Raw genomic sequence first — 12,678 nt, 5'->3', positions numbered from 1 at the left:
ATAAACATTTTTGAGAGAAGTTTTGCATTATCCTCTCCTTGAAGTCCAACCCTTCCTTGGGAGACTCAGTTACAGGATTGGAAATTAAGCTGTATAAAATTGTTATAGTATCTGGCAAAACATCAGTCATGACACACAACAACATGTTTTGTCCCACATCTTTAATATGGTATTGTTTAAAATCTTAATTGCACACTGGTAGGGTATCATGATGGTTGGATGGACAAGGCTGCATTCAAAACCTGTATTCATGTAAAAAACATTTGATCTTTCAAGTTTGACATGGGTTACTCATAATAATTACTCTAAAATGAGTAGGACATATAATTCTATTTCCTGCAACAACTTCCTGCATTATTAGCACACTCATATTTGCCATGAGCATAGATCACCAGTCCAAAGAAGCCTTTATTGATGTCGGTAGTGCAAACCTGCTTGACTTCAAAATCAAGCCCTTTCTGCTGAATCTCTATAAACATTTAAAAGATACTTTTTTTTCAAAATAAATGCCAGTGAATGGTAATGGCATTGATACAGAATAACAGACAACTTAGTAATGATGTTAGTAATTCGATTATTTTAGATGAACAAATTTCAGTCAAAACTATTCACAAAAAAAAAAGGGAACATATATTAGAAGGATACTCTTCTTTCTTGGATCTAATTAATTTGAAGTGTATGTTCAGCCCTCATGCAATAGTAGCAATGTGAAATGTAAAGGATTGCTTATATCTACATAAAAGCTTATAGACACTAACACAGATTTCAATATTTGGAAACAAAAAGAACTGGCGCTGGACTACAGAAAGCACAGCACTGAGAAATAAACCGCTGAGCAGACAAAACTGACAAACCACAAACAAAAATGTATCTCAATATGCAGTTCGTCTGACGAGCAGTAAACACAAGCAGCAATTTAAAATGTAATGTGCTAGTTTAGCTAGGCAACATCTTTCTTACAGTAAATACAGGAAAAAATAAAGTGCCAAATATCAGCTGCTCATAGTTAAGACTGCATATTAGCCATAAATATCACATTCTAAGCTCCAGTGCATCATTTGGTCCTCCCTAAGTCCAATTCCCACAATGTGCAGACCAATTTACCAAAACATTTGAAAGAAGACACTGAAGTGCCTGCTTTGCCAAGACCATAATGAGTCTTTTTACCCAACCGCTTACTTGAGCAGGCGGTGAATCAAATTAGTTTGGCAAATGTAATCACCTTTAACATTGGTGAACATGACCATTTTAGTTAACCGACCAGTGCAATTGAAAAATCTAAATTCCATAGAAATACAACAAAAATTTATACAAAAGAGAATTGTGTTTAACACTTAAGTATAAACTTGTTCCAATTCTCATTGGGATTGTTCATTTTCAAAATGAGAAGAAAACAATTTACATGTGATATTAGTACCAAGATCACTTCTGTGTCTGTTAAAATTTGGAAATACCTTTGAAGAGTGCCAATTGAGTACCTTTCAAACTGCAGCAGGTATAGGCTAATATCTTCAAGGAATTATGGAAATATCAACTCCATAGAAAAAGATAGAAAATATGCACATCCAAATTATCAGGTGCAGGACAGAAGAACTGTATAATAGTTAAGAGGAATATCCACAACTCTGATATGCTCCCACAATGATTTATTCAGACACTTTGAACCTTGGTCTGAAGAAATAACTATCAGAACATACCAGAGTTGGAGACACTAATCCAATTTACTCATGTTTTCCACCCATTATTACCTAGCATTGAAGACATAAAGGATCGCCATACAATGCTAAGATGGACAGGTTAATCATTACAATATAGGCCAATAGTTGTTATCAAAATAGATCCTGTGCTTAGCAGCATTTTAGCAGTGCATACTTTGTGATAAAGATTGTGCAAAATAGTTTTTTGGGTTAGGGTTAGGAGTTTTGGTCTCAGAGTTGGGGTTGTGAAGAGGTGGAAGATGAGGATGAGGCCTGGGAGGGCAGAAGGCCATGGGTGTGGGTTGGCCGCATGGATCTAGGGTTCTGGGATCTGGAGCTCGACTCATGCCCAGTATTGCCCTCTTTCAACCCTGTGTCTACCTGGGCCGGACACTCAAAGTGGACACAGTGGAACACCTGAAAGAAAGAAACAGTAAAGAATGGCTAGAAATGCATACATGCAGATGACAGAGAGCCAAAATAACGATCTATGAGTCATTTTCTCACCTCATTTGCAGTGTTGTGAGTTCCCACAATGCGAATAAAAGAGGCAGGCTGCTTTTCGAATGTTAGTGTCTGCCATGACCTGTGACAAAAAAAAAAGACTGTTAAAAGATCTCAAAATGGAATGTACTGTACTCTTGCCCACTAGCCCATTCTCCTACTGTTGATTGAAGCCTATCGCAGGAAAACAAAAAACATCCTAGATTTCATTCTCTCATAACCTACCATCTAATATCATAAATACTGGAACCACGTCCTACAATAAGGACTTCAATGTGCGAGCAGTGTAAATGACTTAAACAAGGAAGCAAGTTGGGAACATCTGAAATCATGCTTCTTAGAAGTAAATGAATGCAGCTTTTTTCCCCATATCTTTCCTTCACTGCACTAAAGACCCTGAACGTTTTACCCAAATGCATTATTCTCTACATTGACTTCTCTTGTCTTTGCTGATCTCCCTACATCTGCTATTGCCCAATCCTCCCTGGACACTGTGGCGACGATCAGACATGTCTGGTGTATTGGATCTCGAGCACTGGGGAAGTCATAGTGACATTCTTTTTCAGGCTCAAACAGGGCCTCACTATATAGATGTTGTTTATTGTGCCCCAATGCAACGTGTGATTTGCTTGAAATTGATTACCAACGAATACATCGCAAATCAACACCCTGTAAGAAAAAATTATAATTGGTCTGGTAAATGGGGTCAACAACTGGAGCGTCGAGACGAGTTTGGAAAAGGACGGGGAGTCTTACCGACATGGCACCTTGGTCCGGTCCACAACCTTTGTCCAGTGCTGCTGATCGGTGGAGACCTCCACGTAGTAGCTGTACGATCGCTCATCGCAGTCCCACAGTAATAGTCTGTCCAGACGGAACACGGCGAATGATTACTGATCATTCGCCAGAAAGAAACGGCGAATGATTGCGGGAAGAAAACGAAACGAACACAGCAACGCTCGCACAGCGCAAACAGGTGCGCCCACCTACCTTAAGGAGCCTATAGTGTAGGGCTGAGCCAGTTGGATGACGATGGCCCCAGAGCCCAGCTGGTGACAGGTGTAGCCCGAGTCCCAGTCGTAGTTGCGGGTGTCCCCGTTTAGCAGGGCGTTCCTGCTCCGACTCACCCCCTCAATGACACTGGCACACGCTGCGATGGTAGCCACATTCTCAGTGGGCACTGCAGGTCCAAGGAGGAGACAGAGTCAAGCTGAGGGTTAATCAGGCCTTAATCTGCATGCCTTAAGAACCGTAACGCTGTTGTTGCATTCCTGGCTTACCGAGGAGACCGTTCTCCAGAGTGAAGGAGCGGTTTGTGAACAGGCATTCGAAAGCCACCAGGTGAAAGACCTTGTTGACAGTGTTGTGTGTCCCGACGACACGCACGTACCTTGGGACACATGGACAAAATCCGATTTACATGGATGTAGGAGTGACAGTAAAACAGGTGAGGGCCACAGAAATCCATACGTAGGGATGCAACGGGTGAGGTTTCACCTGGCCACACGCGGCGTGAAGTACAAGTTCTGCCAGGAACGACACAGGTATTTGGAATGGTCTACAACACGCACCCAGTCCAGCTCATCCATGGATACTTCAATGTAGTAGGAGTAAGACCTGCACAAATACAGGGAGTTGGTTATGGACCATACAAATCCCAGTTACCCTAAAATTGCAGAAGAGATAATATGTGACACCTTGCACACCCTCAAGGCCCTCAGCATAAGAACCAGCAAAGCCACCCCAGTGCATTAACAAACCCCACCAGTATTTAAGAGTAGAAAGGATGTTACACTAAATGCCACATTCGGTCGTCAGAGAAAATTGCCTTTAATCTGTAGCGCCAAATAGCTCACATTTTGTATACTGTATGTCCAAATAACATTTATTCCCAGTATTTCAGCTTGTTTATGTAGGTTTGGAAGATGTTCAATCAGGTGTTCTCATTTTTCAGGCCAGTTGTAGCATCCAAATTAACAGTTCGAAGGAAAGAACTGCTTATAAGTGATTACTGATTATGAGCAGAAAACATCATGAAATCAGCAGATGATCACAATGTTTTTGGTGTGCAATGCACAACCCTTTGTCCAACCACTGCACATCTGTTGGAATATTGCAGGATCTTGCAGGAGGACAAAATCCCTAAACATACATAAAAAACATGATGAAATGGCCAAAGAAAAATCATAATTTGAGGTTGGTTCTGGAACAGTGAATCAGTGTACATCCCAGATCTGAATCACATACAAAACATTTGGGAATATCTCACAGCAGCAGTTGTTAAAGGGCCCCTGTCAAACACAGAATAATTTGACCAGTTTGCTCCCTGACATTTTTGGCAAAAGGCTGTGCAACCAGAAGATTGATTGTAGGTGTCTGTCATTTTGTCATACATCCTGGATACTTTGGGGAGTCCTGAATCTACAAGGTGTTGGGAGAATTTCCACACGAATGTTGATCCATGCTGACATGATGGCATTACACAGTTGCTGCAGATTGGATGTTGGCATGTTTAGGCTGCAAAATATTCCATCTAATCCCAGAGACTCACTAACGGGTTGGGATGAGGAAATTGAGTAAGCAACTGAAGTAGACTGAATTTGCAGTCCTGTTCCTGTAAACAATCTGAGACAACACATCCTTTATAACATGGTGCGTTATACCAAATGGAAGTAGTTGCGCATGTGACAATCCTGGGCTACAGAAGATGATGTGTTTATGCAGCACATACAGGATGTCCTGATCAGCAAAAAAAAAGCCCCCATCAATCCATTGGCTGAGCTTATTTATTCTAGGGAAAAGGATTACTCAAAAGTAATCACTAGTATGCATTCAAAAAAATGTGTTGCAATACACTGGATGTGGTCGACAGGCTGCAAAACAAAAGCTACAAAAACACTAGCATTGATGGGTTCTCACTCAACTTACCGGGTTAAATAAGGGTTAAATTAAGAAATATCTATTTTGAAATGTTCATGTCTTAAAGGGGCAGCATTCTATTTTATATGAAAATAAAATATCCAAATGGCACACTGCTGAAACAAAGTTATATGCAGTTTCTTGCAACGCACATTTTTAAGGATAAACAAATTACTACATTGTCCTGACCGGGCCAGTGAGGAGAATGAAATGGGCTTTAACCATTGTAGTCTTCACTGTAGTTAAGGAATACAGCTCAGGAAAAAATTAAGAGACCACTGCACCTTTTTCTTTCCTTTCCAAAGTTGAAAAAGAAGGTTTTCAGTGAGGCATTCAATTTGCAGTGGTCTCTTTATTTGAACCCTTCTGTTCCTCACTCAATACCTTCCATTTCAACCTTTTTGGAAAGGAAAGAAAAGGGTGCAGTTGTCTCTTACTTTTTTCCAGAGCTGTACGTGTGACACTGGAACCAGCGCAACTGGCACCGACAATCATTCTAAGCCCAAAGTTGTTAAGGTCACTTGGTTGGGCAGTTCTAACGTTCAATGGAACGGTAATAAAAACCCTTGATGCCTGCCTTTCCACAACTAACGACATGACTAACTATCTGTCGGCGTAATACATTTTTGTGAATTAGTTGGTGTTTCTGTTAAACTAGTTACTGTGCACGTATCAAGACATGGTTTAAATAGGAAATGTGCTCGTTTGCTTCAATGCATTCAATATTGGATAAAATCACTGACCTGCGAACCACCATTTCTTTCAAATAACGACTAATTATTAGATCAAGATTAGTTAGTGGGCCTTCATCAAACTAATCCCGTAAAACCTAATGGAAGTCTCCCCTCACCGACTGTCCCTGTCCCAGAGCAAGATGCGGATGTGGTTGATGATAAATGCCTGGCCCAGTTTGATCTGGAGACCAGAGCGGCCGTCTTCCTCTATAGGATGTCTGGAGAAGCCGTGGTCCAGGTCATAGTTCTGGGTGTCTCCATCCAGCAGCGCCGACTTCAGCTCTCCCTTCACTACCTGGGCCCCGTACTTCATGGTGGCAATGTTTTCCTCTGGGACTGTATAACAAAGGCATCAGATTTAATACACCACAATGAACAGTAATGAATACAAACCGTCTCCATGCCAGTGATGCACACACAAAGTTTGACACTGTTGATTTGGCAGTGGCACAAAATTATGATTCTTTTTGGTTATTTATTCATTCTTATGTAGCAATTGGACATTTACAGAAACATTGCCATTTGATTGTGTGAAGGGGATGTCCTGTATTGCTGTATCTCAATATAATCAATCTGGCTAAATTTTTTATTATGCATTTTATTCAGTTATAATATTTTTGGTACTATGCACTGCTTATGTATTATGCAGTTACTTTCACTATGTAAAACAACTGCTGATCGTCTATTACCTATTTTTCATAGATTACTTTTATTTAATTTGTTTGCAAGAGAACTCTTATCAGCTCATATATGGCATATTCTGCTCGCTAGAGGACAAAATATGCAACAAAGAGACTTTGCACTTCATTTGAAGAACGTTATTTGTTTTTACTATATTCAAATCAATGTAAAAAAAAAAATCCTGGTGTTGCTATTTGCTGTAAATTTTCTATTAAAAGGGTTTTAGGTTTGGAGCTTGTATAAAGCCAATTTAATGACTTTGAAGATGTTTACTCTCTCCCAGAGAGAGTTTATGTGGTGAAGCCAAAGAGAAAATCTCCACATTCCAAAGGCAATAAGTTTTTATTTCTACTTGTCTGGTCACAACCCTCACAGAAACAACAAAATGACACACAAAGACAAATAAAGCTCCTAATAGCCGACTATTAGAACAGGACCAGCAAAGACAGAGACTCACCGAGCATGCCACGGTAGTTGAGGTCCATGTCGCGGCTCTCTGAGCGGATCTTGATGGCGTCCAGCAGGTCGTCTGGGCTAAGGAGTCCCGATGGACGCACCACGTTCAGCATCTCCGTCAGGGTCATGAGGGGCAGCCGCACGGCCGACATCACTTCCTCCGTCGAGCCGCCCTCGCTGTTTTGCCGACTCCAGCGGCACAGTGCCTGGAAGATGTCCTTCTCGCTTGCTGCGAACGAGTCCCTCCGCACCACGGTCAGGAGAGCCGTCTAGACCGAACAGCAGAGAAAAGAACAGGAAGGTCTGTAACTACTCATTTCCCACACTTTAATCCATTCTTATTCTGAATGTTTTCTAATAATAGCCCAAATTTATTTTTATTATATATATATATATATTTAAAAAAGATATACTGTTAAAATGGCAGGTTTTTGTGATGTAAAAGAATGAGACAAAGATAAATCATGTCAGAACCTTTTCCACTTATAATGTGAACAATTCAATTGAAAAAAAACTGAAATCTTTGAGGGGGAAAAATAAAAACCTTACAATAACCTGACTGCATAAGTACGCACACCCTCTTATAACTAGGGATGTGGTTGTGTTCAGAATTAACCAATCACATTCAAACTCATGTTAAATGGAAGTCACCTGCCATCATTTAAAGTGACTCTGATTAATCACAAAGTTCAGCTGTTCTTGTAGGATTTTACTGACATTTTCTTAGTTGCATCTCAGAGCAAAATCCATGGTCCACAGAGAGCTTCCAAAGCATCAGAGGGATCTCATTGTTGAAAGATATCAGTCAGGAGAATGCTAAAAAATTATTTCCAAAGCATTAGATATACCATGGAACACAGTGAAGACAGTCATCATCAAGTGGAGAAAATATGGCACAACAGAGACATTACGAAGAACTGGACGCCTCTCCAGAATTTATGAAAAGACGAGAAGAAAACTGGTCAGGTAGGCTTCCTAGAGACCGAAAGCAACATTAAAGGAACTGCAGGAATTTCTGGCATGTACTGGCTGTGTGCTACATGTGACAACAATCTCCTTTATTCTTCAAATGGATGGGCTATGGGGTAGGATGGCAAGACGGAAGCCTTTTCTTACAAAGAAAAACATCCAAGCCCGGCTGAAGATTGCAAAAACAAACATCAAGTCTCCCAAAAGCACTTGTGAAAATGCGTTATGGTCAGATGAAACCAAGGTTGAAGTATTAGATATACCATGGAACACAGTGAAGACAGTCATCATCAAGTGGAGAAATTATGGCACAACAGAGACATTACGAAGAACTGGACGTCTCTCCAAAATGTATGAAAAGACGAGGATAAAACTGGTCAGGTAGGCTTCCTAGAGGCCTACAGCAACATTAAAGGAACTGCAGGAATTTCTGGCAAGTACTGGCTGTGTGCTACATGTGACAACAATCTCCTGTATTCTTCATATTAATGGGCTATGTGGTAGGATGGCAAGACAGAAGCCTTTTCTTACAAAGAAAAACATCAAAGCCCGGCTGAAGTTTGCAAAAACAAACATCAAGTCTCCCAAAAGCACTTGTGAAAATGTGTTGTGGTCTGATGAAACCAAGGTTGAAATTTTTTGCCATATTTCCAAAATGTATGTTTGGAGCAAAAACAACACTGCACATCACCCAAAAAACCCCATACTCACAGTGAAGCATGGTGGTGGCAGCGTCATGCTTTGGGGCTGTTTTTCTTCAGCTAGAACCAGGGCCTTAGTCAGGGTGGAGGGAATTATGAACAGTTCCAAATACCAGGCAATTTTGGCACCAAACCTTCAGGCGTCTGTTAGAAAGCTCAAGATGAAGTTCACCTTTCAGCACGACAACGACCCAAAGCACATATCCAAATCCACAAAAGCATGGCTTCACCAGAAGAAGATTAACCTTTTGGAACGGCCCAAGCAGAGCCCAGAATCCAATAGAACATCTGTGGGGTGATCTGAAAAGGGCTATGCACAGGAAATGTCCTCGCAATCTGACAGATTTGGAATGCTTTTGCTAAGAAGAGTGGGCAAATATTGTTACGTCAAGATGTGCCATGCTAATAGACTCGTACCCAAGTGCTGTAATAAAATCAAAAGGTGCTTCAACAAAGTATTAGTTTAAGGGTGTGCACACTTATGCAACCAGGTTATTGTGATTTATTTTATTATTTTCTCAAAGATTTCAGTTTGTTTTTCAATTGAATTGTTCACGTTATAGGTCACATTAAAGGTGTAAAAAGTTCTCACATGATTTATATTTGTCTCATTCTTTTACATCACAAGAACCTGGCATTTCAACGGGTGTGTAGACTTTTTATATCCACTGTATTTCACAACAGAAAACTAAAATGTGTGCTCCAAATAACCCTTGTCGCTTTCTATTTCAGCCAATATGATTTCCCTTCATGCCACATGAACAACTCTGCTCACACCCACAGACCTTGGACAGTGTGAGAAAACCATTTGAAGCCAGGACCTCTGGAGCATGGCGGTCCATGTAGGCGCAGCACGCTGCACTGAGGCCGCTCAGGGAGTACAGGCTGGCCACATCGAAAACCGAACACACGTTGTGCGTGTTCAGGACGGTGCGTAGGAACTCGGAGGTGGAATCCTCTAGTGGCTGGAGGCCGTAGCGGTGGGCCAGACCCAGGAAGTCCAGCAGCACCTCCTCACGGGCCGAGCTGAGGCTAGCGCGGCCCGTGTACAGATAGTGGAGGAGCATGGAGAAAGCCTCGGCTCGGGTCTCCTCCAGGGTCACCTCCGCCTGCGACTGGGACTCCTTCATCCCACCATACAGCAAAGCTCTGAGGAAAAGGAGGTTAGACAGTTAGACTGTAATCTAGTCCTCCCTGAGCACTACCACCTAAAAGCACGGATTATTGTTAGCCTGTTTAATTTGACCATTTCCTGAATAAATATGTTGTGAAATGACAGTCTAAGCAAAACCATGGTGACCACAAAGAAGTCCAAAGAAGAAGAAGAACCATTCAAACATGTGTACCTGAAGTAGTGACAGCGCGCTGCCAAGATGACCTTATGGGCCGGAAAGCGTTTCTCTTCCACAACGAAGGTGACATCGCTGTACTCTTCACCTGGAACCAAAGCACCCAGCTGCTCAGAAAGCAGGTGGATGTGGTCAATCTCTGAAACTGAGGCCAGGGGACGCAAAGGATGGCTGTTGTTACTCATTGCGGTTCGACTGGTAGTGTCTCAATTACATCTGACAGAAGAGAAGAGGAAAATATCGTTTGACCAGCTGGTTAATGGGTGTCACTGTAAACAGTCTCAAGTACCTATCTTGATAAAGTTGAGGTAAGCAAAGAGTTAGCTGGTAACTGTGTATTTCTCTTAATGGTATTTAACCAGGTAAGTCAATTGAGAGCCAATTCTCATTTTCAATGACAACTTAGTCAAAGCCATCCAAGAGGATAGGATGACACAGAACTATATAAACCGTAAAAATTGCATTAAATACAGCAAGCAAGAGACACAAATAGATATGAAGCTTCCACTGACCACATAGTAGCTCAGTTGTGAAAGTGTCAAGTTTATGAGTCCTTTCACAATTCATTCATTCAATTCATTAGCTGAGAACAGAAAGGAATGACGGCCAAATGAAGCGTGGGTTTCAGGAATAAGCCATGTGAGATATCTACCAGACCTCCGATTACTATTGAAATAGAATATATTTAGCAAGGGCCTGTTGACGGCAATTAAAAGGTCACACAGTGAACGGTGAAAGGCTGGTGGCAAATGGAAGTGTGGTAAGTTTGACCTAATCGAGGTTCGTCCATAGATCCCACCAGAGGTGTAGATAACGGGCCTTCAAATCTGACACAATGTACATTAATAGAAACTGTTTTCCAAACCAGGCTAGGGCAGTGCTCCGAGAATCCTATAATGTTAAGAATTTTTAATGGAATTAAATACCGCAAGGATCGAAGTGATGTTTGAATCTCTCAACCATTCTAACTTAGTCCGAAGTGTGTTCTAAAGTTTTAGGACTGTAGGGAGTTTAGAGGAAGAGGTTTTATTTATTAAGATTTTTTAACAGTGTTCCCCAACCAGGGGTGTAAAAAGTACAAAGTAGAAGTACTCGGCTGTGTTCACCAGTTTTGGGAAGTTCCTAAAGAAGGGTTAAATGACCATGTAAACAGAGTTCATTACTCATCAGTGTCCTTAATTGATAATTTACACTCTTCCTTTTTATTTAATTGATCACTAGTTAGTTTTGAACTCCCTTTACCTGGTTATTTAGATCTTAATTAGATACTTCCCAAAACTGGTGAACAGAGCCGAACCCAGTTGAGTACTTTTACTTTGTACTTTTTACACCTCTGTCCCCAACATATTTGGGTCAGAACCACAAATAGCTAATTGTAGTTTGTAAAAAACACATTTCCTGAGTACATTGATTCATTGTTAACGTGAGGAGTTGTGAAGGCAAAAGCACCAGAGCAAGTGTTTCTGATGGATGCTGGATCAGTTCAGACAATTCACTGCTAATCCAGTGTAGTGTTTTTTGTTCTGACTCTATCGTAAGTTGAGCATGTTAATTAATAACAATGAGGGAATTTAAATACATTTTATATATAGGACCCCCTCAACAGAGAGGATCAGGTTGATTCTTGGCCAATGTACAGATCCCATAAATTGCTTGAAAGCATGTTGAGTGTTTTAACAGATGTTTTACAATAAGAGGAGCAGCGTGTTAAAAAGTGATACCATTGAGGACACAGGCAATACCCAATGAGCACTAACACATTGGCAGAAAACCGCAGAGGTGTACTGGACAAATATATTAGTTGTATAGTTAATATGCAAGAGTACTGTACTATTATTCGGCTACTCTTATACTCTACACCCCTAAACATGATAAAAGTAAAACGAAAGTACATAATACAACGGACACTGGATCAAACGGTTCAAACCAGTAGTAAAGTACTGATTAGAGGATACTGTAAAAACTGTCCATTGCTAGTAGGAGCGACTTGGTTCATACTAGGCAGACAACTTGAAATACATCAACCACCTAGTATTGTAGTAATGAAAAAAAAATCAAGAATGGGAGCCCATGCACGATGCTCGTCGGCCGTGTGATACAGTCTGACAGCTATCCACTTCGATTTAACGTGATGTGTAACATACAATAACGTGTCAGCACAATAAAACATAGCTAGCAACAATACAACTTTTTATTAGCTTAATATCGGTATAACTAGTACTCACAAGTTGTGACCGTATACGTGACTGCAGCTTTGTAGGGCTAGATTTCCCCTCTCTTATTCCCTTTCACGATACCTGTTCTTTCTGCTTTGTTCTCCTTTATTCAATGAAATTCGTTTGAATGAAATTAATATTTCATAGTGACTTGCTTTGTGATAGTATCAGAACTTAAAAAATGTCACCATCACAAAACACAACACAACTAGGTGGGGTCACAACCCGGATGTTGTTAATGTTAGAACGGCCCTTTCGTAGAGGAAATAGCGCCCCTTGTATATGGACAAACCGTGTCATTACAGGTGATGTTTTAACGCTTGAGAAAAAGATGACTGAAATGTAGTTTAGGCAAATAAATCGAAGGGTGGATGTAAATGGCTTAATATTTACATTTCAAGAGAAACATGATCCAGATCTTTGTTTACTGGAAATAAAACAGACCATGTCTC

At 40.8% G+C, this 12,678-nt stretch overlaps 1 protein-coding gene across 3 annotated transcripts; it reads right to left on the bottom strand.

Moving 5' to 3' along the window:
- Positions 1–155: 155 nt before the first annotated feature.
- LOC105024803 (BTB/POZ domain-containing protein 9) lies at positions 156–12,443 on the bottom strand. 3 transcript variants are annotated; one of them, XM_010894998.3, is made up of 11 exons: positions 12,236–12,443; positions 10,008–10,226; positions 9,447–9,810; positions 6,993–7,260; positions 5,971–6,190; positions 3,699–3,818; positions 3,482–3,591; positions 3,192–3,381; positions 2,958–3,065; positions 2,205–2,283; positions 156–2,114 (listed from the first exon to the last, which is right to left on the bottom strand). In XM_010894998.3, exons 2-11 carry the CDS (start codon positions 10,193–10,195, stop codon positions 1,929–1,931), a joined length of 1,833 nt encoding a protein of 610 aa, XP_010893300.2. In that variant the 5' UTR covers positions 10,196–10,226; positions 12,236–12,443; the 3' UTR covers positions 156–1,928. The 3 variants fall into 3 exon arrangements, 2 of the variants coding, with proteins under 2 accessions (XP_010893300.2, XP_019911571.2); XM_020056012.2 differs by having other exon boundaries at positions 10,008–10,155; XR_002198124.2 differs by having other exon boundaries at positions 2,009–2,114; positions 2,958–3,094.
- Between the last annotated feature and the right edge of the window lie 235 nt (positions 12,444–12,678).

This window comes from Esox lucius, chromosome 18 (assembly GCF_011004845.1).
Source record: "Esox lucius isolate fEsoLuc1 chromosome 18, fEsoLuc1.pri, whole genome shotgun sequence".
Classification (NCBI taxonomy): Eukaryota; Metazoa; Chordata; class Actinopteri; order Esociformes; family Esocidae; genus Esox; species Esox lucius.
The sequence above is the reverse complement of the archived record's forward strand: the minus strand, read 5'-3'. Positions and strand labels throughout refer to the sequence as shown.